Raw genomic sequence first — 25,228 nt, 5'->3', positions numbered from 1 at the left:
AAAAATGAAATTGTACCAAAAAAAATTGGTTGTCTGTAAAGTCGGTTTACGGACCATAGTAACGTGACGTCATAACAAAACATTGATGAAATTATTGCAAACTTTTATGAATAAAATTGAATCATTTTTATTGAATTATCACTTTTTTGTATGGATACAAAGAAGGAGTGAAATGAAATCTACAATTTAATTGATAAATTTACTTTTATTTGCACACATTAATTCAAATATGTTTATTACTTTAACGAACAAATTATTTTAACTATAACTTTTATACATGTTTGCTATTTAACTTCTTCCAATCTGTGTTATTCTGTTGATAGGACGATGATAGGAAAAGTAGGAAACGAATGGGAGTGTTTCAAGGATGATGTGGAGGAAAATGGCTTACCCAACACAAAGATGCAGACAAAAATAATATATTTGTGCCACAGACTCTGCAGCAATGCTAGGAAGAACGTATTAGCAAAGAGCAATGAAAATGTTACATTGAAATGCATGAAAACAGAATTACGCCACGAACTCTGCCGCAATGCTAGGAGGTCAGGTTAGCAAAGAGCAATATAAAATGAGTGTAATGGGACACAGCGAAACGGGACAATGTGCATAACGGGACACTTTTTCGTGCGTGCAGCCGGCGTTCATCGATTTATTAGACGTTGTCACGTCAATAAAACCATAAAAACTTGTCTCTAACTATAGCATGTCTCATCTTCAGTTTGCAGTCTAGTGTGGCTTCTCTCTTCCCACTGCAAGAAGCCTGCTGCTTTCACTATCGCAGCCTTTGCTTCAGTTTCCAGAAATACTCCCAGAACACAAAAGTTTTATACTGAACTATATAATGTGATAAACATTTTTTATGTAAAAACAAAATTTGGAATGAGAATTTTGTAAATACATTTAATTGTTATACAGTAAGTCTATAAAATAATGTCCCAGTTATAAATTTTGATAGTACCAACTGTAAGCATTGTAAATTGTAGGTTCAAGGTCGCAATCAAAGAGTAACTAAAACAGTTTCAGACGAGCGCATGCGCGAGTACAGCTTTGTTTTCTTGCAGCGCCACCTACGCAAAATGGCGACTCCTGAGAGTAAAGCGTTTTGTGTTCTGCAATTTGCTAAGAGTGAATCTGTAACTTCAGTTCAACGTAAATTTTGTTTGTACAAAAGTGGTTGAACGTCGAAGTCCCTGACCGTTGGACTGGTCGTAATGGTCGAGACAACAGAGCTATTTTTCGCTGGCTTCCACGTTCATCTGACATAACACCATGCAAATTATTCCTTTAGGGCTTTATAAAAGATTGTGTCTACGTTTCACCGCTACCTAATGATTTTCCAGAGTTGAGAAATAGAATTGAAGAAGCAAGTGCATCCATTACTCCGGACGTGTTAACCAAAGTGTGGCAAGAATTGGACTCCAGGTTCGATGTGTGCTGTATAATTAAAGGTGCATATATTTAACATTTGTAAGAAAAAACAAAGTTAGTTCCCTTTAATTTGATGTATGATTTGTCGTAAACAGTCTAAATTAAATTGTTATAATATACCATTGAAACCGGAACATCCTTGTATGATCAGCCTGAATTTCAGCAAAAGCTTCATTTAGCTCTTACTTCTCAGGAAACGTTAATTGAAAGATGCCATTTTGGTTTCAACCATTTCAACCATCACATGTTTTTTTTTTAATTATTTAATATTAGTATATTTGCTTTGTATGACTATAGCACAAAATTAATGGAATACCTTAATATTTTCCTGCAAAAAAATTATTAGTGTTTTATTATTGATTTTTTTCTTTCCTTTCAGAATCTAAACAACTCTAACAATACTGTCAAAATATACTTTAATGATTTTTAAAAAATCAATAAATGGTATAATTATAAAAATCTTAAAACTTATTATAATTATCGATGGTATACCAACTGAATTGTTTTTAATGTTAACAGCTGGCTACTCTAGTCAGGCAAACAGGCTTTGCACTGCAACCTAAGAATGAGCCGGACAACAGTACTGTTCGCACAAAAGCATTCCCTCCCACACTCTCGCCTTGAAATGCTGGCCAACCACGGACAAGCATTCGACCAGTGCCGAAAGTGAATTAAAGTGTTTTTCCTTAGCAAAATTTTGTCCGAGTTATCAGAATCACCCAGGGCCAGATGTAGAGGCCTGGAGGCCTCGGGGCAACAGAGGAGCGGAGGCCCCCTGGCCCCAAATTATTTTCCAAATAAAATGAACAAATTTTTTTAGTCTAGTTTTCCAATAAATGATTTATTGTGAAATCAAGTAGATTCTCTTAGTATTTAAAAAAACATACATAAATATAATCGGAGACAAGAATTACAATGAAATTAAATTTTAGTGTTAATGAATATTTATGTTATTATCTAACAATAATATAATCATGTATGTACAAAGTAATTTGGGTAAAGGTAAAACAGCGAAAAAAGAATATCAAAGGAAAATATGTTTACTTGTGTTTACTTGTCGGAATTTGAAAGATTTTTTTTCCGAAGTCTCTATTGTGGGGGGGGCCTCCGTTTGTGGAGGCCCCAGGGCCTTCGCCCCGGTTGCCCTCCCCTAAATCCGGCCCTGGAATCACCTAATGAGAACTCACCATGCAGGTATGATCAAGATTTGCAACCGATCACCATGCAGAAAGTGAAATACCCAAAATAATATACATACACCTATAATATTTCCAGTACCATTTATTTAAAAAAGGAAACAAAAAAAATATGTGGACTACCATGAACACAGAGAATAATAATGTCACATATACCAATAATGTTATACAACACAAGTAATAAGAATGAATTAAATTATCATAAATATGATCCACTTCAAGGTAAGTAAACCACAAATTATATATTCAATTGGAAAAAAAATACATTGAATAATTTTATCTATTCTTTAACTTACAACTTATTAAGTCTATAAAATAAGCGGCCACGATTTCATTTAGTTGATTAGGTGCTATTAGCATGCTAAAACATTTTAAAAAAAATCCATGCAAATTTAAAGCATGTGTAGCACAAGAAATACTCTAAGGTGATTGGTGAGAAAGGAGAGGTTATTCAAGCCGTAACAAAAACAAAAAACTCATTCCATGCAAAATTTAATGCAAACATCTCATTTATACAAAAATACAAAAAACATTGAAAATTAATCACAAAACATGAACACCTGTACAAAAATATCAAGCATGAAACTAAAGTGCAACTACTATATTTCATACTTTTTTTTCTAATATAGTGCAGGAAAGCATTGAAGTAAGGAAATACAAACCCCTTAAAACATGCAACAAACAATGTGTTTGATTTTCATAACAAACGAAACAAATGTTACAAATAAATAGCAATCAAATATTATTTTTAAAATATTGTTATTGGAAGATATTAAATAAGTAGTACATCAATATCTGTAGCAAATTTATGTACACTACTGATATTTCTGAGGTCAAAAATTATGCTGTATACAAACCTATGTCTTAAGGCTACAAAAAAAAAGAATATATTTAGAAAATTCAATTGTTAGACATAAATATAATTTGAAAACGTGTATTACAATAAGTTACCAAATTCCTTGTACAAAGCATCACAATAATACAGCCATACAAAACCCTGTAGAATTGTTTTCAATTGTTCTGAGAAGTAAACCTCAGACAAACAGAGAAACAGGGATCAGTTAAGAAATGGCCACCAATTAAGAGAAAAAAAAAAGAATCCATGCAAAACACTTGATTTTTTTTTCATGCAGCTGGAATCAAATTAAAAACTTTTAAAGGTAATCAAGGAGGCGAGCAAGCCCTGCAATGTGTCGTCCAAGTCTACGCAAGTCCAAAAGAACTGCGGTAGGACCTACTGAGTCACACAAGCAACACTTGGAGATATCACGAGTGCTAAGTCATTCAAAATGGTACACCAATGACACTCCTCTTTGCAGTGAGTTTGAAAGCTACACGTTTTTAACGACACACAGAGCCCACAAATATGAACCAACATTCCACACAACCTCTGTGTAATCACATAATCATACAGCAAAATCTTTACTCTTTTTCACGTTTCTCCATTTTGATGAATTTTTTTTTTTTCACTAATGAGTTTTCACTGCAGAAAATCATCCAAACCATTTTTAAAAAATACATTTTTTTTCTAAGTATCACACTAAGCTTGCTGAAAGTTGTGCAATACATTACATTTTTATTGACATAGCACTCCCGAGACATTAAAGTACTAATACCAGTCACTGCACCAAGGCCTCAAGGCAAAGTATTTTCTGAAATGTTATCCTGTTAACATTAACCCTGCAGCCTGCTAAGAAAATATACCTAAGTAGTTCCCTTTCACAGACAAATATTTTAATTGCACAATGTGTACCGTACACTACATGAGTGATGTCAAACCCACCAAGAGATACTACCTATTGGTAAAATAAATTCGTTAAATCAAAGTTTTGCAACTACATCCCCTGTCACAGCTAAATCCGAAAATAATCCAACTGGCCTAATCACCCAACCAGCAAAACCAATATCCCTAATAAATGGCAAGAAAGTGCATAAATAAATTAAAGGAAAAACTCCCTAGCCTAATAAATCCGAACACAGTTTTTGATTACACTTTACGTACGTACTACTGAGTATTATTTTACACGTGTCAGGTCCAACATTTATAGTTAACAGACAAAAACACTTGCTGGTATTCAAAACAATTTCCTAACATCAACGAAACACAACACCAAGGGCTGTTTCATAAAAGTGACTTGCAATGCTAGTACACCTTGTGGATTTACGTGTGTGCGTGTGTGTGTGTGTGAGAGAGAGTGTGTGTGTGTGTGTGTGTGTGTGTGTGCTGGTAAAACAGTATTGAACCAGACTTTAGAATAAAAATAAAATCCTAAAGAAACTAAAAAAAAAAATCTTTACAATGCTGCTTTGGGGGAAAAAAAAAAGCAGATGGCATGCACTGTATTATCTCCACAACAGATACCTCAATATTCATCAACCCTTTGAACTCTTATATATAGCAAAGATCGCCATCTTTAATTTCCTGTTCCAATCCCTTGTCGAGTCTGCTCACCAGTCAATGTCACAGGATTCAAAGGATTGGCCAGCCACATTCGACAACGGTTAGGAGCATAAAATTTAAAGATGGCTAAACCTGGCTACACACAGGAGCAGTTCATAGGGTTAGACATACACACACAAACATTCAACAGTTCAGGCAATTCTAATTACTGTTCACAAAACCACCAGACATTGTGCACTAACAGCTATTCCGTGTTAGCAATACCAGCAAGCCACCTAATAGATAACAATCGAGAACTACGCACACAACCGTAAGTGCAATAACTAAAAACACTACCTTACATTAAAAAAAAAAACTTTTTAAGCACCACTACTTCTTTAGCACCACATGACACCATGATTTTCTCTCAAAATTACTGGCATTGTTTATAAATGGTAACCCTAACGGAAGGTATGTACGTAATGTAACATTGAAATTAAAATACAGTACGTATATAAATATATAATATTTGACAGCATAAACCACTGGTTGTATATCTTCATTCATAAACATTATATTACAACTAATGCACACAAAAATATGTATCCATGAGAACTGACATACGTGGGAATGTGACAGTTATGCAGAAGTGATCAAAAATTTACCACATCAACCTGATAAAACATTCTTTACCAATTATACATTTTTTTTCGTATCACCAGATGATTTTTACATATTCAATTAGCAAAGTTGAATATGAGCAACTGTAGATGAAGTAAAGCTACTACTCTCAGGAATGTATCGATTTTTATTAGAGATGCAATGTGTGTGCAAATTTCGAGGTCAAATTGAGCAGAGTTCAGTATTTATACAACCAAGTCTAGTCGAGAATTGATTGATTTTTAGTAGAGTCGAGCTTAAAGTCACAGACAAGATTTTTTTAAGGTATAGAGTATTCAAAGTGGAATGTGCATAAATGCTAACGATCAAAATAAATAATCACGCAGAAACTTACATGTAAATATTATATTTTGATAAATGTTTAAATGAGTTCATCACTGATACTACTACAGTTTTTAAATTTATTTCAATTTATGACTTAGTGGACACACTCCAACTCAAATTTAATTTGCCACATTCATCTGAAGAGACACGTCAAAAAAATAAAATCTAAGCAAGCAAAAGGCTGATGGCAATAGAAGTTTTGTTATTTACAGCACAGTTACTGTTTATGTCAGGACTTCCTGGCAACTTTCGTGACCATTCTTTCAGCATCGATAATTTTTTGTGACTTTTGCGACCTGCTGACACTCTGTTCATCTTGTCGACATCCCAGGTCGTCAGACGACACGCGGTGAGCCAACAAGAATGGGGAACTGACATTGCAATGAAAGGGCCAAGAGAAATCCCGAGGGAACCCAGTCTCGCAGGAATGCCCACCCGTCCCCCAGTTGCGAAATATACCGACTTGACCCCACGGGTAGAGACCTGCAAAATTCGCGGATTCATTTACCTCTAGGATAGACTCCACAGTCCTTTAAATACTCGCGGAAATGACACCTGTTCATTGGCTACTGACGCGTGAGACGACTCAACTAGGCTGTCCGTAATTCGGCACTTTCTTGGTTTAGTGTTTCCCATTGGCTCACAGTTCCTCGGATAAAATGTGGGCCGATCGCAGAAGCTGTACGAAGGTGTAGTTGTTTCGATGCTAGCCTATCGCGAAATGAATCCACGGATTTTGCATGTCTCTACCCACGGGGAATCAAACCCCAGATCGCCTAGGTGGGAAACAAGAGATCCGACTATTCAACCACCTTCACACCACCTTACTGCCTGTCATGAACGGTAGATAGTATTATCATATTATACATACATTTAATATAAAAATAACTGTTTCAGTAGTATGGCTATTAGTTTGATTTATTTTTGATGGGGGATTCCTCCACATTGTATAAGATTTGCTCAGAGTAACACATTAGCATACTTGGTTAATAAATACAGAATATAACAAAATATTTTTAATATTAGAATAAATAAAATACATTCTCTATTTATATGAAAATACTTACCCACACACTAACCTTTACACTGTATATCTCACAATTCTTTAAAAAGTACATATTAAATATAGTTGACATTATATATATTTATATATTTATATAAGTTGTACTTTAGCATTTTAAGTGAATATGTATAGGTATTATAACTACCTTAACATCATAAATATAGATTATAATTATATTATAGATTTAAGTCCACATATTTGGGATCAAACACATGTATTTTAGAAGAAAAAAACAGCCCTAAAGAAAATTTCACAACCAATTACTTTCCCTATCAACAAAAATGGTTTCACAAAACCAGAATGAAAGAAACCATAATTAGTGTACACTTTAAGAGCAGTTTATTCATTTGTGGTAGAACACCATTTTTACACTATCAATTTTTACACTTTACTTCAAATAACATCACTTGTTATAGTCTATACTTGGCTATACTCATTTTTAACATTCAGAGATGTAGGCACCAATATGCGAAAGATGTGTTTACCGACAGCAAAAAATTATACACAGCTTATTGGAACATAAAAAATACAGCAGTGTATCGCTATGCTCTGCATTCTGTCCTACTTTATTACTATTGGAGAGGGAGGGGTGGCATTCTCCACTCCATTTGTTTAATTTTTCTACCCCTCAGCGACAAGTTATTCTTTCGTGTCAGTAACCTGTTCTTTCACAAAACTAGCACGCAGAGAAACTTGTGCCACGCTGGGCGAATATATAAGTAGCACTTCAATACACCAATTCACTGAAGCGTGCTTTTCACAGACCTAACCAGGGGAAGTTTCCGCAAATCAAAGATGGATGCTGCAATACGTGTGCATCTTGCAGAACAGTGGCAGCAGTGTTCGTCATTAAATGTTGGAGTTAAAAGCCTGGGAAATAAATCGCATAAGAAAACAATATTTTTGAGGAACAGATGTCTCGTGAAAACCTGTCGTGGTAGACATGCTAAGATTGTCTTCAAGCACGTAGCTAGTTCACTGGCATTTACAACGGCAGAAGAGGGAAAGTAAACACACCACTGCTCAAGACATTTTAACAAAATATGCGAACCCAAAATCTGGCTGGTTTATTATGATACTTCCAATGGCCCTCCCTCAAGGCGAATGCTAGCTAGTCACAATATTACTGTAACTGTTTAAATAAATTATATACTGGAAAGGTTAAATTCATGCCATTAAAATTTGTTTCCAACTTTTGCTATAATTTTAATTTTTAGTCTATCTTATTTTCAGCATATCATGGTCCATGGTTCATATTCCCCCAAGTTTTCACGCATTTTCTAAATCTAATATTTACAAACATCCTGTAAATGCTGAGAAAAAATAACCAACAACTATCATGACCTGTAATACTTCTAGTAAATGTTTTTATTACAAGCAACTAACTATTGAATCAACTTTCAACAATTTTCACTCTCCAGCTTTCATCAAAAAAATTCTAATGCATTGATTGGTAAGTACAAAAATGGAGTTCTACATGCATTATCTAAAACTAGAACATAAAGACTATTAATGAATCATCTAGACTATCTACAATTAAGGTATATTTTTCAAAAAACATAAGATTCACAAAATTATATTACCTCTGACATTTTTTCATAAACATAATAACATTTTCAAAAATAAAAATAATAAAATGTGTATTTATTGTACATATATGTATGTCTAAGTGTATGTATAGCTAGAATGCTAGCTAGAAAGCTATTAAGGGAATGGTTTACAAATAACTTTTAACTAGTGGAGGTACTAGGACAACACAAAGTATAACTGCCTGGGTAAGAATCCTAACCCAGTATTAATGTGAAAATATACCCACATTTTTTTTCCAATACTGAAAAGAGTAAATAAAAAATTTATTTCTAAAAATAAATAATTGGGTGAAATGACTTCTTTTTTTTTTAAAACCAACTTTTATTGCACCATATGATTATATCATCCTAAGACTTAGGGTTGTGCGATAAATTTCTGTTGTGTCAAAATACAAAAATTATGAACATTCATTGTCAATTTTGATGTTATTTTTTTCTTATTAAAATCTACGAAAGTAAAATTCTGAGTTGACAGAATATCCGAGTTCCTAACGAATATTCATTAAGATTACATGAAATTACTGTACTCGAGAGTAATTTATATTCTTCTCTGAGGAAAAAAATTCATATTAATATTTTCAATGTTAAGCATCATATCCAGTTGTACAGAATGACTTTGAATATGAGCTGCCTTTGAGGTGAGGGTAACTTAACCCTTTCCACGCCCTGTGTTACGCCAAGTTTACCATCTCTTTCCTGTTCCAATCAATCCCGATCAAGTCCGGCTCTTAGTCCCTTGAAACACAATGCCTAGAACAATGTCACATGATTCAAGGAATTCGACAGTCACACTCATCGAAGAATTGGAACAGAAATTTAAAGGTCTCAAACCTAGCTCGAAATACCCGTGTTTTATCGCATAATCCTCACCTTTTTATGCTAAAATTAATTTCTAAAGTAATGGTTGCAATATTCATGTGAGAAAATAGCATTTTTGTTGAGGTAAAGTTTAATTAAAAAGCAGAGTAAACAAAAACATGCAAAACAATTTTCATTTTTAAGTCATGCAACCAAAACATATTTTGTTCCACTTAAAAAAATAGAAAATCTGAGAACTGTGATACTAACATGAGCCAGAACTAATGTAGTGTATCTATAACTATCGTCGTAGTACACACTAGCCATGAAAAGTGGGGGCTATCAAATGTAAAATAGTCGGCACGAGACAGAGGACACACGTTGCATGCAATCGGCAAGCTATAAATATCAATGTTCAACTACGTGAGTGCACTTTACACAGCCATCAACGTAACCAAAAATGAATAATGCCAACTAGCGCTGACTACATTTTTATACTCGCTACACATCAGCGACGAACAGATAAAGGTTATAATGTTTGAAAACAACTTTAAAAGTAAATTTACACATGGAACAACTTCATATTTATTATAATTAAATAAGTAATATCTTAACAAACGATGGATTTCAAACTATAATAGATTGTTTTCTACGGGATAAGAAGTTTATGGGCAAATATGGAAAAAAATTACGTACATTTTATGGAGAAAATAGTGGGAACGAAACATTTGGTCGTACTGGACGGCAAATCATATTGTGCTGGTACATCTTAAATGAGTTTTACTGTAATTTGAATTAATGTATTTTCCCATTGTAACTCCCACACAGCCTGACAGCAACTTGAAAACCGATTGCTGTTGCATGGTGCTTTGTCTTATGAACTTAGGCATGTCATGTTTACTACCTACACAAAAGCTCTGAATCTAATGGCAGGACCAAAAACATCATGCTACTTTAATGCAAGATTTCTTTTAACAAATTTTTATGCCCTAAAATAATATTATGACAATTATACTAGTGCAACGGTTATGCGATAAAACATGGTAAAAGTTAATGGGTTAAGACATACCATAATATGCTAACTCATATAAGGCAACGTATTCAAGATGACTCAAATATGAGGAACTCTAAAATTACTTCATGTAAATCATAAGACATCTTAAGTGTACAACGATTTGAACTTAAGATGACCTCCTGTGTAAGATAAACTTGCAGGTAAGGATTACGTAAAATGAAAGGCAGATCTCAAATATAAGACATCAATTGACTAGTTTAGTATAGTTTCGAGGCTTTCAGGTTTGTTTTCTCAAAAAAGAATAAACAGTTTGTTAAGTAGTTTATGTAAACTTGCTAAACGACAGCAGAAATCTTAAGTATACATGTCTCCCTTTGGGACCAAACAATATGCCTTTGCCTACAAACATTTTCATATTACATAACATTAAACTAAACATACCTAAATCTAATTTCTTTCACTTACACCCCTTCGATTCTAACCCCTCAATTTTGTAGGATACACTCATAACCAGGGCCGCAACTAGAGTCTCTGGCACCTGGGGCATGAATGGATTCATGCGCCCCCCCCCCCCCCCCCTCTTTTTTTGCACATACCACACCAATAAAGCGGGGGGTCCGGGGGCCCTCCCACGGAAAAATGTTGCTATTTAAGCATTTTCCATACCTACATGTAACAGTTTCTGTGCTACTGTAACTATGTTGAGACATTATAATGTAAATCAGATTAGACATTCCTGGCGTGCAAGTTAAAAAACTTTTTACCAGTTACCAGTTGTAGTAGGAATTACAATGCAAGCGATTTCGGCGCCCCCACAGCTTTGCGCCCGGGGCGTATGCCCCGCTTGCCCCCCCTTAGTTGCGGCCCTGCTCATAACGTAATGCAACTTTGACTTTGGATTACATATGATAAAAGGATAGCTTAAATGCTAAAATGCTAATTCCAAATTACTTGAAAATTAGTTGCAATTTCACCAAGGCAAAGCTATATGTGAAAAAATTGAGGATATCAAATGTATTACGATACTGATTACAATACAATCACGAATGTAAGTCATGCTCACGCATTGCAAAGCCAAACGTTACAGAGTTCAAAAGTTTATTTTTTACTAGCTAATTCCAAGGATGCGTTGTAATTTTTATTGCACTTTTTTTGTAATTAGTCATACACAAAGCATCTCTATATCTCTCCATATACCTCCCTATATATCTCTCTATATCTCTCCCTATATAAATCTAACTCTCCCTGCATATACATCACCCTATCTCTAACAATGTATCTCTATATCTCTCCATAGCACTATCTCTCTCTATCCTCTATATCTCTATCCCTCCATATCTCTCCCCCCATATCTCCATCTCTACCTCTATATCTGTATGTCTTTCTATCTCTATCTCTCTATATTTCTCTATCTTTATCTCTCTATCTTTATCTCTCTATCGACTTGTGTACTATTCGGACCATGGAAAAAGGAACTGTCATAAAATACTTACTGGTAATTATTCAATACTACTCACACATCATATTAAATTTTCATGGATACACAGAAGGCATTAACAACGAAAAAGCGCATTGTCATGCAGAGGAATAAAGCACCACCAATAAAATGATGAAATTTCATCAAAAATAATTACATAAATAATATTAAAATCTCATCATTTTTAAAAGTTTGAGATATCTGAAATGTACTATAACCAAACCATGGTATTTAATTTGTAATTTTTTAAATTTTTTTTCCAGTGGTCAATGAGTAGGGGTAGTTAATTTCATTAATGACAAAACCGGGAAATTTTGAAAAATCACTTGCACATAATGTGTAATACAATACAAATAACCTTACTTGGTACATAGTGATTATAAGTTAATATTCTGTGTTTCATTTTAATGAAATTTGCTGTGATGCGCAATATCCATAATTTTTCACGAAATACGATGGAATCATGATACTTGGCGAATTAAGTTTTTTTTTACTTCCTAAAAATGTAATGAATCATTCTGAAACATGTAAAAACCATGCAAACATATACAATACAAAGCAGTAAGTGTGCAATGCTATCAAGACTGTTTAGTTTTTCAGGGGTGCCCATGGTGTAAAGAGTGACAATAAACGCCAGCAATTCAGCCACTTGCAGACAAATTGTAGATGGAGTTTGTAGTTATTATAAATATCAAACATCTTATTAGTGGTACCAAAATGTACTATGAGTTTACTTACATGAATGCGAATCTGACGAAGTTATGTTCTTTAATATTTCTAAGCGGATGTAATTTGTATCTCTACTGCATTATATGATTGTTTCTGTTCCTGTTTTCACGGCGTGTTAATAAGCCTACCAAAAGATGCAAATGAAGGATTTTACCTGTTCAATAAAGAAAAAAAACATTATAATGTGCTAGTTTTATAATATTCTAATACATAGATGGAAAAGAAAAGACATGTGTAAAAAACATTGTAAATTTTTAGCATTGCATTCGGAGAAAAAAAATAGGTGCCAAGCATATGGTTCTGGAACTATGCGTAAAGTTAATTTAGAAAAAAATGTCTCTCTTTGCAAGAAAGCTAAGGACAAGAAAACTACACCAACTTAGTACATAGTTCATTCTTTTGTTAAAGTGAACATACCTCTGCATTAACTTAACCATCCAGCTATAAAGAAATGGCTGAATGAAAATATGAAAAAATAGGTGAAACTGAAAGTTTTTTAAAATATGTAACGTGTTTAGGAAATATAAGGTTTCGAATCCCAGGATATGGGGATGTAACATTTCATTGCCTATTTTGGAGATCCTCCTCATTCATACACATTACACACTTTGTACAGACAGTCTTTGAGGATGGAAGAGAAATGTAAAAGGAAACAGCAGTTAAGGACCAAAAAGTAGTTGCACTGTGTGACGAAACTACTAATCGAAAAGGAGAATGTGTCTTTGGTTTTTTTTTTTTTTTTTTAAGTTATCCTAGTTAGTGGTGACTGCGAAATCCTGGTCCCTGGAGCGAAAATGTTCAATAATGCTGATTCGAACAGAATGTTTGCGAGTAGTAGTGGAATACCTAAGTTCTGAAGTACAATAAAGTTTTCAAGTTTGTATCAGATTCTGCAAGATATATGATCAATTGCGCAGAGTTGTTGGATGTTGCAGGGTATGAGAGCACGTACATTCGGTGCTGCGCACACAAAACTAATTTAGTTGGGAATGTCTGGTCTACAGAACTAAACGTGGGGGGGCAGAGAACATGGAGACAATGCCAGCAATTTGTTTAGGATGAAACTAGTTTGCAGCAGGTAAATTTAAACTGCTTTACTGAGATAATATTCAAAATTAATTTGTGATACTAATCTTCAACTAAATAACAATGTGTTTTAGATACATTTCTGACTTGTTTTATAAATACATATATATATAATTTTGAGAATTAAAATCTGTAGCAACACAAACTCAGTATGGCAAATTTAACTGCAATGTGACATGATTGTATTTGAAGCTATTTTTCTTGATAAATACTGACTTGATTTAACAATAATTTTCATTAATTGGATAAATACATTCAAAATTATAAGGAATTTGATATATTTATAAAAAAAACACTTTTTTTTTACATTGAAGTTTGGCATTGAAAACTTGTTTCATTTGCCAAAAGTGACAATTTTTATCTACAATTTTCAATCGGCCCCATCAATGAGTTCACCATTTTGTAAAAGTTATTCATTTAACGTTCGTTAATACATAATACATAATTTGGACATATGCCATTGCAGTTTTGCAATGTTTGTCATTCTTTAAGTTTTCTCATGACAAACATTGCAAAACCACAATGGCATACGTGCCAACAATTATATTAAATTTTTCATTTAAGTTAAATTAATAATTCTATGAGTTTATTCACAATTCAAAAATAACAAGTGAAAATTTTTTAACTTCTCCAAAACATTTTTTTTCTTCAAGAGATTAAGATTAATGACGGATTTTAATTTCATTCTAACATTTTTTTTTTTTTCATTTAGTTTCATTTACGCACAGCTGCATTCGCACAACCCAACTGAGATAACTTCAAAAAGTTATTTCTTACATATATGCCTGTAACACTGCCATTACAAGACTACTACTAATATGCATGTTACACTTTCATTTTCAACAACAGCTGTACTTGCACAACCGAACTTGGATTAATTAGAGGATATTCCTTAAGAAACAATATCAACGGCTGCACACAGGAACACTGAACGTGTACGACAACCGAACTTGGATTAATTGAAGGATATTCCTTAAGAAGCAATATCAGCGGCTACACACAGGAACACTGAACCTGTACAAGTGCTCTTGAAAAACTGCATGCGTGCTACGAGGGCCCGGAGCGCAGTGCAGGGTCGGAGGTCGGGGGTCAGAGGTGCGTGACCTGCAGGAACTTACCCCCCAGCGCACTGCCCTCCCCCACGGACGCCCGCGAGTCGCGCCGGTGGCCGTTGAGCCCCGCCACGGCCGCGTCCCGCCTCAGCACCACGCTCTCCCGCGCCGCCCTCTCCGTCGCCGAGAACTCCGAGCGCCGCCCCACCTTGCGCTCGAACGCCGGCTCCGTGAACGAGCCGAACGGCCGCTTGGGCAGCTCGTGGGGGGGGCAGGGGCCCGCGTGGTCCAGCTTGGCCTTCTTCAGCTCCTCCAGGGAGCGCTCCAGGTTCGTCAGCACCGTGTCGTCGTCGTAGCCGAAGTCCTTCTCCAGCCGCACCTGCCGAACCACGCTCGCTACACCAGCTCTCTCGTACCGGTCACTTTCATGTACAATACGCTACGATAGACATAATCAGAGTCCCCGGAAATTTTCGCGGATTCCTCCGTCCTTCAGGACAGAATTCAAAGTTATAGGTGTGCTCGACCCATGTTTACTTCCCCACTGGGTTGAATTTCTTGGCGAGAACATTTTTTTATCCTTGTCATTTGGCACCGCCTGATTCGCTTACTACTTCTCTCCCGGCCGGACATCGTTGGCTCGCGGTCTTAGGAGGGGGCGTGTCCGGATAACTGCGGTCCAATCGTGAACACAGTGCTACGACAGTGTGGAGGTTTGCATTCCAGCTTGCGACTAAGTGAATGCGCGAAAAATTACGTGGCTCCGGACATGATACAAAATGACTCTGCTATTTGTCGCTATGTTGCACATTTTATTAGTTACAAAGCTAAAACCTTTTCAGGGATAATTTTTACATGATTTAAGAGGACAGTTTCCAACTATTTATCATCACTGTGTGACTGTAACATAAGTGAGGCATCAAAAAAAAACAGGATGTTGGAAATAAAAAGATTTTTCATGAATACCAGCACCACAACTGTTTATTTCACGACCTTAAAGACCGGACCTTCAGACGTCTGTGAACTGCAGACATCCTGCACACTGGCAGCAACTTTCCTTTACCGTACACACATTTATTTCCTCACATTTGCATACAATAGCCAACTATCCCAAGATGCATTTTGTAATATATAAATAATAAGAAACAATTTCAAGATTTCTTACCAAGTAGCATGCTTTTATGCAGAATTTTAAAAAAGTACTAAAAAAATATTTCAAATGTAACTAAAAAAAAAATGTTAAAACTTTACAAAAGCACAATAAACACTGCATAATTTTCAAATTTTTTAAAGTGTTTGGGCAAGTTAGGTTTTGGGTTTTTGCTAGCTGTACTTGCAACTTCATTCACTTGAAATTTAGGATTTCCTTTGAATAGTTTTAGTGTGATGCAAGCAAAAAAAGAAGTGTGCATCCAGCATAAATGCTTTGTTAAACAGAGTTTGACGTCCGCAGTTTGCGGACCGAGGCCGAAGGCGACGGACCTCCAGGATTACATTGGGCTATGTGCCCTTGGGTACCGACTGCGCGACTGAAGCGTGCCGGCAATCACGCGAACGTCAAAAGGGATTGCTCCCCCTTTTATTTGTTAACCCAGCCCTCTAAAGCCCACCGCACACGGTACAATATTTTCTACTAGTTTGCTTACTAGAATGCTTACTGGTTTCTGTACTGTGTAGGCTACAAGCTGAAACACTAGGTGCGCTACAAGTTTCTGCTGCACACGATTCTAGCTGCCTTACTAGTTTTGTTAAGAGAATATTCTTCACAACAAATTTTTATTGTGATAATTCACATTTTTTTACTGCATACAAACAAGGCTTTTCTTTGTATGCATTTATTAAAACGAGGAGTTGGTCTCTATTCCACTTCCTTTCCGTCCATGTTCATCACGACATGCGCGCTTAAAAGTGTGAACAACCCCTCGTGCTGTTTTACGTGAGTTCTGATTGGCCACTTCTTTAAATATTGGAACAGACCAAGCAACGAAAATAGGACGCTGTCTATTACGCAAAACCAGTAGCCCAGCTCGTACAGCTGCTAGTATCCAGTTTGAATTCGAGTGAAGGAACTAGTGGTAGAGCCAGTACGACTCCTAGCTTACAAATTTGTAAGGAATATTGTAACGTGTGCGGCGGGCTTTAGTCATATGGCCTTACCGGCCACGGGCGTGGATACGGGATACGCCGTACACGCAAGACGGGAGAGGTGTTAAGAGATCCGGCTACGTCCAGGGGCTGAGGCGACCAGGGCACCGTACCTGCAGAAACTGCAGTATGTCGTCCATGCCGAGGTGCGACAGGGTGCGCCGGTGCATCTTCAGGAGGTTGTAGGCCATGCCGGTGAGGATGCGCTCCCCCTCCAACAGGTACACGTCCCACACACGCAGCGTCAGGCGGAACGGGATCTGCAACGGCAGCGGGGGGTCACCCTCAACACACGGAACCCTCAAATCATGCGCAAAACGGGTCATTACCACAACGCCGAAATACCATAACGCCGAATACCATAACGCTGAATGTCAAATTGACCGCAACGCCGACAGCTAGAAAACTGCTGTGTACCACAACGCCAAAATACAGAAACACCGAAAAATGTTGCAGCGGGGGGGGGGGGGGGGGGGGGGGGGGGGGGGGGTTCACAGGAGCAAAATGAAAAACAACTGAATGAATTTGTGTGTGTTTCTTAAAGGTATCTTAACGCTGAAATACCACAACCTAACCTAACCTAGGCTGGCCTAACCTAACCTTACCTTTGTGGCAGTCCTGCAATGACATTTTTCGGCATTAATGTATTTCGGCGTTGTGGTACACAATAGTTTTCTAGCTGTCTGCGTTGTAGTCAATTTGGCATTCGGCGTTATTGTTTTCGGCGTTATTGTATGTTCGGCGTTGAGGTGCATCCCCGCGCATAACACTCCGTAAGCTTGTCCGTGACAGGAACCGAGCTGCACCGACAGAAAAACTGTTGAATTCTGCTGCACGTCTTCTTAAAGCTGCAACCAGAGAGAAACTTGCTGCGACTGACGAGAAATCTTCTCTCAAACTGGTTATCTCTGATGGGATGGGATCCTGGAAAATCGTTCTTGGAGAACATCGGCTTCCGGAACTTACAAGATAAGAGTCCGAGTATGCCATTTACTTTGAGATCTGACATTTCAACCAGTTTTTGGACGGCTATGCTGCAACAAAAAACCAGCAGTTCTGAAGTCTGACACTGGAGAAGCTGACATGCTAAGAGTTTTTTGCTGTCATTGAAGAAAGTTTTTTCCAGATTTCTCAGAATGTCAAGTGTCTCTGGCTTCCAGTGTCCAACGTCGAAAGTGAATGTGTCTTCGTTTTCAACATACAGCAAGATAATGAGTGGCAAACACACTTCTTTGGGGAAAGAAAACATGGAGATAATGCCAGCAATGTGTTTAAGAGGAAACTAATTTGCAGCAGGTAAATTTAAACTGCTTTACTGAGATAGTATTCAAAATTAATTTGTGTTACTAATCTTCAACTAAATAACAACGTGTTCTAGATAAATTTCCGACTTGTTTTATAAACTTCCATAATCTTGAGAATTTAAATCTGTAGAAATATAAAATCAGTATGCCAAATTTAACTGCAAGGTGTTTTAGTTGTGTGTTAAAACTGTTTTTCTCGGTAATTGTTGACTTAATAAAACAATTTTCACTAACTATATATATATATAGGTATATATACGTTTAAAATTATGACAAAACCAATTTATTTTTAACCGAAACAATTTTCTCTCACCAAATAACCCTGTTTAGTTCACCAAAATTGACCATTTTTATTTACCATGTTCCCTTGGCCCCTGACTATTAGATGATGCAACTGCAAAATGAAAACTGTATTTTTTCTCAAGGTGGAGATGTGTGATGCACACCACTCCCTTCTCAGGGCGACTGCGCCATTCACCCAACTCCAACAAGCACCCGGGTGTGGGCAGCTGCGTTCGGCATCCCACAACATCCCCAGCCACGATGCACACTGCAGTACCATCCACCGAGACTCGCCAACTGCACTAGGGGAGGAGGGCAGCCCCTCCTTTCCCCCAGGGCCACACAGGCGAACTAGGCAACTAGGCAACCGCCCAGGGCGCCAAGTAGCCGGGGGCGGCGCAGCACGACACACAACAGCTGATGTAATATGTTTAACGATCATTGAAACTAGATGAAAATGGATTTTTGTAACACTTTGGAATGTTTATATTGATATAAGTAATTATTTAAAGTCCACGGTGACCTGTTTATGATCAAGCCTGCTTACATTTGATTGTTGACAAAATCTTATGCTTACGTGATGTATTTTGAGGCAAGGAAAATATTTTTTGGGGTGTCATTCGGGGGGGGAGGGGGGGGGGGTGTTCTGGTTTTTCGCCTAGGGTGCCAATTTACCTTGCACCGGCCCTGCTTTCCCCCCTACATAACACACGCTGTCAATCTCTCCCGATCACAATTCAAATAGCAGAGGGCCGCGTCGCTGCAACTGCCCGTCATCGCCTGGTCGTCAGCCCACCTTACTGCTTTTCCAAACTCATCGCTGCAACTGGCATCTTCCTCGGCCTGCCGGAACCGCAAGCACCTAACACACCCAGGACCTTCAGCAGGGATAGCCGGACCGACTGTCGCCTGCCGACGATTCAAACCCTGCCCGTTTACAAACTCTTCAAGCTTACTGCTGCCTGCCTGTTTGCGGAGGCTCTACCTTGAAAGGATTTATTGTTCTTAGGCGTCTATTTCCAGACGTGTCGTGCCACTGTCTTGAAAGTTAACTGCACCCAACTGTACGTTGACGTTTCCCATTCATCTGTCAACAGTTGCCTTTCTGCAGCATTGAGTGGCCAGCACGACTAGAAGACAAGTAGTTCCACATCCTGCATTGTTTTGTTTCTTTTAACTCAGGTGGCAACTGTAAGAATATGTCCACTTACAGTTATTTATGTTTGTTGGCCCAAATAAACAGACTTGCACAGGAAATTGTCTCAACTTGTCATTTACTTACATACTCTGGCAGGTAACCCCTTTCTCGTTTAACACATGAATGTAGTGCCACTGAGACCACAAACAGTGTCTCAACACAACACTTGAATGTAGCCACTGAGACCCCATACAGTGTCTCGACCCCTCATTAACACCTGAATGTGGCCTCAGAGACCCCAAACAGTGTTTCCACCCCTCATTAACAACTGAATGTAGCCACTGAGAACACAAACAGTATTTCCACCCCTTGTAAACACCTGAATGTAGCCACTGAGACCCCAAACAGTGTTTCCATCCCTTGTTAACACCTGAATATGGCCACCGAGACTCCAAAAAGTGTCTTGAGCACTCGATAACACTTGAATGTAGCCACTGAGACCACAAACAGTGTCTTCAGCCCTCATTAACACCTGAATGTCGCCACTGAGGCTTGAAAGTGTCTCAACACCTCAATACCTGAATGTTGCCTCTAAGACCCTAAACAATGTAGCCACTGAGACTCCAAACAGTGTTTCGACCCCTTTCTGAGGAGGAAAGCAACCGAGCAGAACGAGTGTTAGGGAAGGCATCTCATTATTATAAGCCAAACAAACAAACAAACAAGAAGAAAAATAACACATTTAACGAGTTTCGTTTCACTTCACTCACCCTGTCCAGAAAGCACTGGAAAAACCATTTAAGGGTGTATATTCCCGTGTCCACCCCGTTCCTGTCCAAGTGCTTCTTGAGTTTCGGCAGGAATCGATTCATTATCTTGTCGTGGTGCTCCTGGTAGCGCAGAAGTTTAGGGAAGCCAGGAATGAAGAAACCTGGATGGGAAAGTTACAAGACAGGTAACAATATCACTGTACGTCAATTTACTTCCTTGCTTAAAAACATTAATGGGTCGACATGGTTCATACCTTCTCATGCAATAAAAAATAATGAGTTCTCACCATCAAGAGTAGAAAAATATTTGTATATCCCTCAAGAAAACAACAATGTTGAGTGACCCAAGCACAAAATAAATTTTGTTGGTTAGTTCAATTTTTACAGAGAAGTCCCTATTGTCCAGAATTATCTCTGGAAATATCTGATATTTGCAGCCGTAACATTTAAATTGACACCTAATTACATTCACTTTATAAGTTCAAAGTAATGCAGTAAAAAAACAACATTTTTAGTTAAAAGCTGAGATACAAAATATGCAAAATGCATTCAAAACATTTTTATACATTACTTCTAATTACGTGGCTCAAAATTCTCTAATTGTACTGCACATGCGCAAATGTTATTTGCTGCCAAGTCGAAACAAAATAACATTAAAAAGCCTGATTTATCCATTACTTGCAAACAGTCTTTACTAAGGAGTTTTTAAGGATTTTTAATTAAATTTAAGGACTTTTTAAGGATATTAAGGAGGCGTAAGAACAATGGTTGAATGTAGGATCCAATTTTTTTTAAGTCCCAATCTTGTTTTGAAAGCTTAAAAGAATTCTCTTTAAACCGAATATACATCTCAAACTCAGGAATAAAATTAATCCCAAACAAAATTATATAACCTTAAGTTTAAAAATAAAATGAACAGTTGGATTTTATTTTTGAAGTAAAAAAAAAATAATTAATATTCATGTTTAGGAAATAAGTAGGGATGGGACGATTCCAATATATCAATTCACGATACCCAATTCTCGATTCTCTATCGATTCTCGATTCCCTATTGATTCTCGATTCCTATATCGAGCAACTGATAGGAGATTTTTTTTAACATACAGAGAATTTCACTTGAATTCTGAATTAAAGAGGTTTATTTAAAGCCACACACATTTAGCAAATACTTGGAAGTTAAACAGCTTTCAGAAAAAATTCAACACTTATACAAATTGTAGAAACTGTTTTAAACTTTTAATTTATGTACATATAAAAGAAAGATATTGTAGTTCACTTTTTAACAATTAGACATCACTAGTTTTAGATCATACAAAAATTAACCCAGAGGATGAAAATTAATGTATTAAAAAAACATAAGGCCTACTCAAAACTCAACACAATGTCACTTCTGTGAACAAAACAATTTACAAGTTTTTGTTTAGAAAAACAAGCCTTCGCACAGTTTCAGGGTCTAATCGATGACGCTTTTGGTCAACTATCAGGCCAGCAGTACTGAAAAGTCTCTCAGAATACACTGTGGATGGTGGTATGCTAAGGTACTTTTTTGCCAGTTTTTTAATGTTAGGGAATTTGTAATTTTCCTTCCAGTACTTGAAAATGTCTGCAGTGGGAGGAAGAATTGGTTCCTGAAGGTAAGTGTTTATTTCATCCTTCACAGAGGTTTCCTTTGATTCACACTTGGCATCATTCATGATGTTGTTGTAAAATGCCCACATTCCATGACTCGCTGCTGGTGCTGCTGTTTGCTTTGTTTGGACATTGGGTAACTCAGGCTCTGAGCAGTTGGTTTTTGTTGCTTCTTCAATTAAGTAATTTTGTGCCACTTCAACACACTTTTGGTTAACAAACACATGGCATTTTAGTCGAGGATCAAGAAGTGTTGCTGCTGCAAACAAAATTTCTTGCTCCACTTCTGCATACCTTAAGTTCAATGAAGAAATTAGATCATTTTTCATACCCAGAATTCCTGAGCCATTGGGTGCTGGCTTTTGTAGCTCTCTACGTGTGCTGTTAACAATCGGTATTACCTCTGATGCAGTCACAGTTGCAGAACTAACAGCAAGTGTAGCATGGTTGAAAATGCTCAGTAAGTCAGACACATGGGCAAGTAAATTCCATTCTGCAGTCGAAAGTTCTGCAGGCAAATTGAGCTTCGTTGCAGCTAGGGTGACTGCCTGCTTTTGCTCAAGTAGACGTTGCAGCATGTGTAATGTAGAATTCCATCGGGTGGGTTCGTCTTGGATGACTTTATGCTGTTTTACACTCAGAACAGACTGAGCATTTTTCAGTTCCTTGCATGCTTTACTTGAGTGTTTAAAATGACCAACAATGCGGCGGCATTCTGCTGTCAAACTAGTTACATTCTTGTTGTTAAGTAACCCATCTTTAACAACAAGCTGAAATGTATGCGCTAAGCAAGAGAGATGTTGAAACTGTGATGTCTCTAGGGCACTTACGATGTTCCTACCATTGTCTCTCACAATGCAAACAACCTTTTCACTCAGATTCCACTCTTGAAGAGTTTCTGTGATAAAAGTGCAAATGTTCGACCCTGTGTGTGAGAATTCAATAAATGGAATTACCTCGATACAAAGATGTTGCAGAACAAAATTTCTGTCGACAAAGTGCACCGTCAGACTCATATAATCGTCGTTATTAGTTGAAGTCCACATGTCTGTTGTAAGGCTCACATACTCTGCATCTGCCAGCTGTAGTTTAACACTTTCTGTGCACTCATTGTACATCTCTGGTATCACTTTCTTTGAAAAATGTTTCCTACTGGGCATTGCATACCTTGGCTCCATGAATTTCACAAATTCAGTAAACCCTCTGTCCTCGACAATACTAAAAGGCTGCTTATCTAGGCACATCATTCTTCCAATATGTCTAGTTATTGATTTAGCTTTTGAGTCACCTGGTTTGAAAGGTGAGGTTTGAGTTATAAATTCTTTGAGTGTTGGTTGGACAAGGGATTTCTTGGCTATTGGTTTTGGTTTCGGTTTCAGCATTTGGCACTGTTTGAAACTGCTTAGAATGTCTGTGGGATTAGGTGAGCTAGGATCATCAGGTTCAAGTATTGTACAAGCAGATGACTGGGGTATTGACAAAGTAGTGCTGCTGCTTTTGCTAGGAGATGAACAAGGCTGATGACTGACTGGAATCAAAGGTGATGAAAACAATGAACCACTGTTGCAGGGCAAGGAAGTTGATTTCTCTGCATGAGCTGGTAAGTCCAAGCCCCTATTTGCTGAATCAAGTTTTCTCTTCTTGGTATTTTCAATAAATACGGTATGTTTCCCAAGATGTTTTTTCATGTTTGTTGTTGTTTTTGAAGAACCACCTCGCGAAATTTTCGTACTACAAATTTGGCAAATTGCATAATTGTTGTCGTTTGGATCAATAAAAAAATGCTCCCAGACTTCACTTGACATGATCGTAATTAAAAAAACCTAGTAAACACTCGGAAGTATACAATGTTTTTAAAGCATTTTAAAAGCACAGTACAAATACTTCCAGATATACAACAATTTCGAAGTGAAGTCGCTGCAATCAATATAACTTACTTACCTAGTAGGCACGTGTTTACGTTTTGCCGATGCTGCTTTCCTTAGTTGATTCGGCGGCCACGTGCTAGCTATCTAATCTTACTGATTCGGTAAAACTGAACGCGCCAGCGACCATTTGTGATAAAATGAAAGCGCCCGTTTTTTTTTTCTCGTAGCAAATTGTTATATCGTGCCATACAGCACGGCAGCAAGCTGTAGCAGTGTATTTAATCCATGGATATATACTCTATGGCTACTACATCTATGGTATCTTGTGATGTTATGTTGCTATCCTAAGCCACGCCTAATATATATTTAAAGCCGGCAGTAATAAGTGTAACTATTAACAGTCGGGGCAATTATAAGTATATAATCATTTAAAATGTTTAAAGGTATGGTACATTTGTACGTTACGTTACGCAGTTGTATTATGTTATTGGTGCGAGTCCTCGGCGTTTATATTTTCGTTGCGGCGAGGATACAATAAATTTTTATATTCCTTTTTATTACCATTAATTACAGTGGAATAAAAAAAAAGAGGTTACTGTATGTAAATCAAAACAATATGTAGTTAAAATTACGGGTATATATTTGTTAGTAAACAGACGTGTATAGCTGATTTATGAACAGTAGTAATGGGCAAAAATCTTCACTAAACTTCCGAATGTTTAAAATTTTCAGGGAAAATTATTTTAGAAAGCATATATTGCTGGTTTTGGCATTTTTATTCCAGTACCACATATGTTTTGTATGTTTGTAGTTAAATTTGGACGCAAAGATTAGGTTAGGTAATCGAAAATGCAAATAATCGACGTTTTTCCCCGATTCTCGATTCTCGATTAATTTCACAGAATCGATGGGTATCGGGGTATCGAAGAATCGAATTTCCCATCCCTAGAAATAAGGTTTAAAATTTTTGTCACAAATGTTTTCCCAGGTTCTACACAAAACATTGGTGGCTAACAGAAACATTTCTTAGGTAGTTTCTGTAGAGTAACACAAATCAGGCCTCTTCAAACTAGATGTGTCACTGTTAAGCTACGGCCACACAGGACGCTATTCTGGCTGTGTTCGCGATGTTCGTTAAGTGAGTATAGCCAACTGCATCTCAGGTGTCACTGACCACACAGAGCTGCTGTAAACCATGTTGGCGACGACATCAGGTGTTTGGTTCTCTGCTATTTTCCTAAAAAGACACTGACCTTGCGCATGCGAAGATAAAC

At 37.1% G+C, this 25,228-nt stretch overlaps 1 protein-coding gene across 3 annotated transcripts in view; it reads right to left on the bottom strand.

Moving 5' to 3' along the window:
* The window catches only part of LOC134541469 (USP6 N-terminal-like protein), a 54,095-nt gene that overhangs the window by 16,167 nt on the left and 12,700 nt on the right, over nt 1–25,228 (bottom strand). For all 3 annotated transcript variants that reach the window (XM_063384952.1, XM_063384954.1, XM_063384953.1), the window contains exons 5-7: nt 20,458–20,618; nt 17,077–17,223; nt 14,885–15,197 (exon numbers count right to left, since the gene is read on the bottom strand). In XM_063384952.1, the coding sequence (XP_063241022.1) occupies nt 14,885–15,197; nt 17,077–17,223; nt 20,458–20,618 (621 nt within the window). The remainder of the gene's footprint in view (nt 1–14,884; nt 15,198–17,076; nt 17,224–20,457; nt 20,619–25,228) is intronic.

This window comes from Bacillus rossius, chromosome 18 (genome assembly GCF_032445375.1).
Source record: "Bacillus rossius redtenbacheri isolate Brsri chromosome 18, Brsri_v3, whole genome shotgun sequence".
NCBI lineage: Eukaryota > Metazoa > Arthropoda > Insecta > Phasmatodea > Bacillidae > Bacillus > Bacillus rossius.
This window is presented reverse-complemented; position numbering and strand designations above follow the sequence as displayed.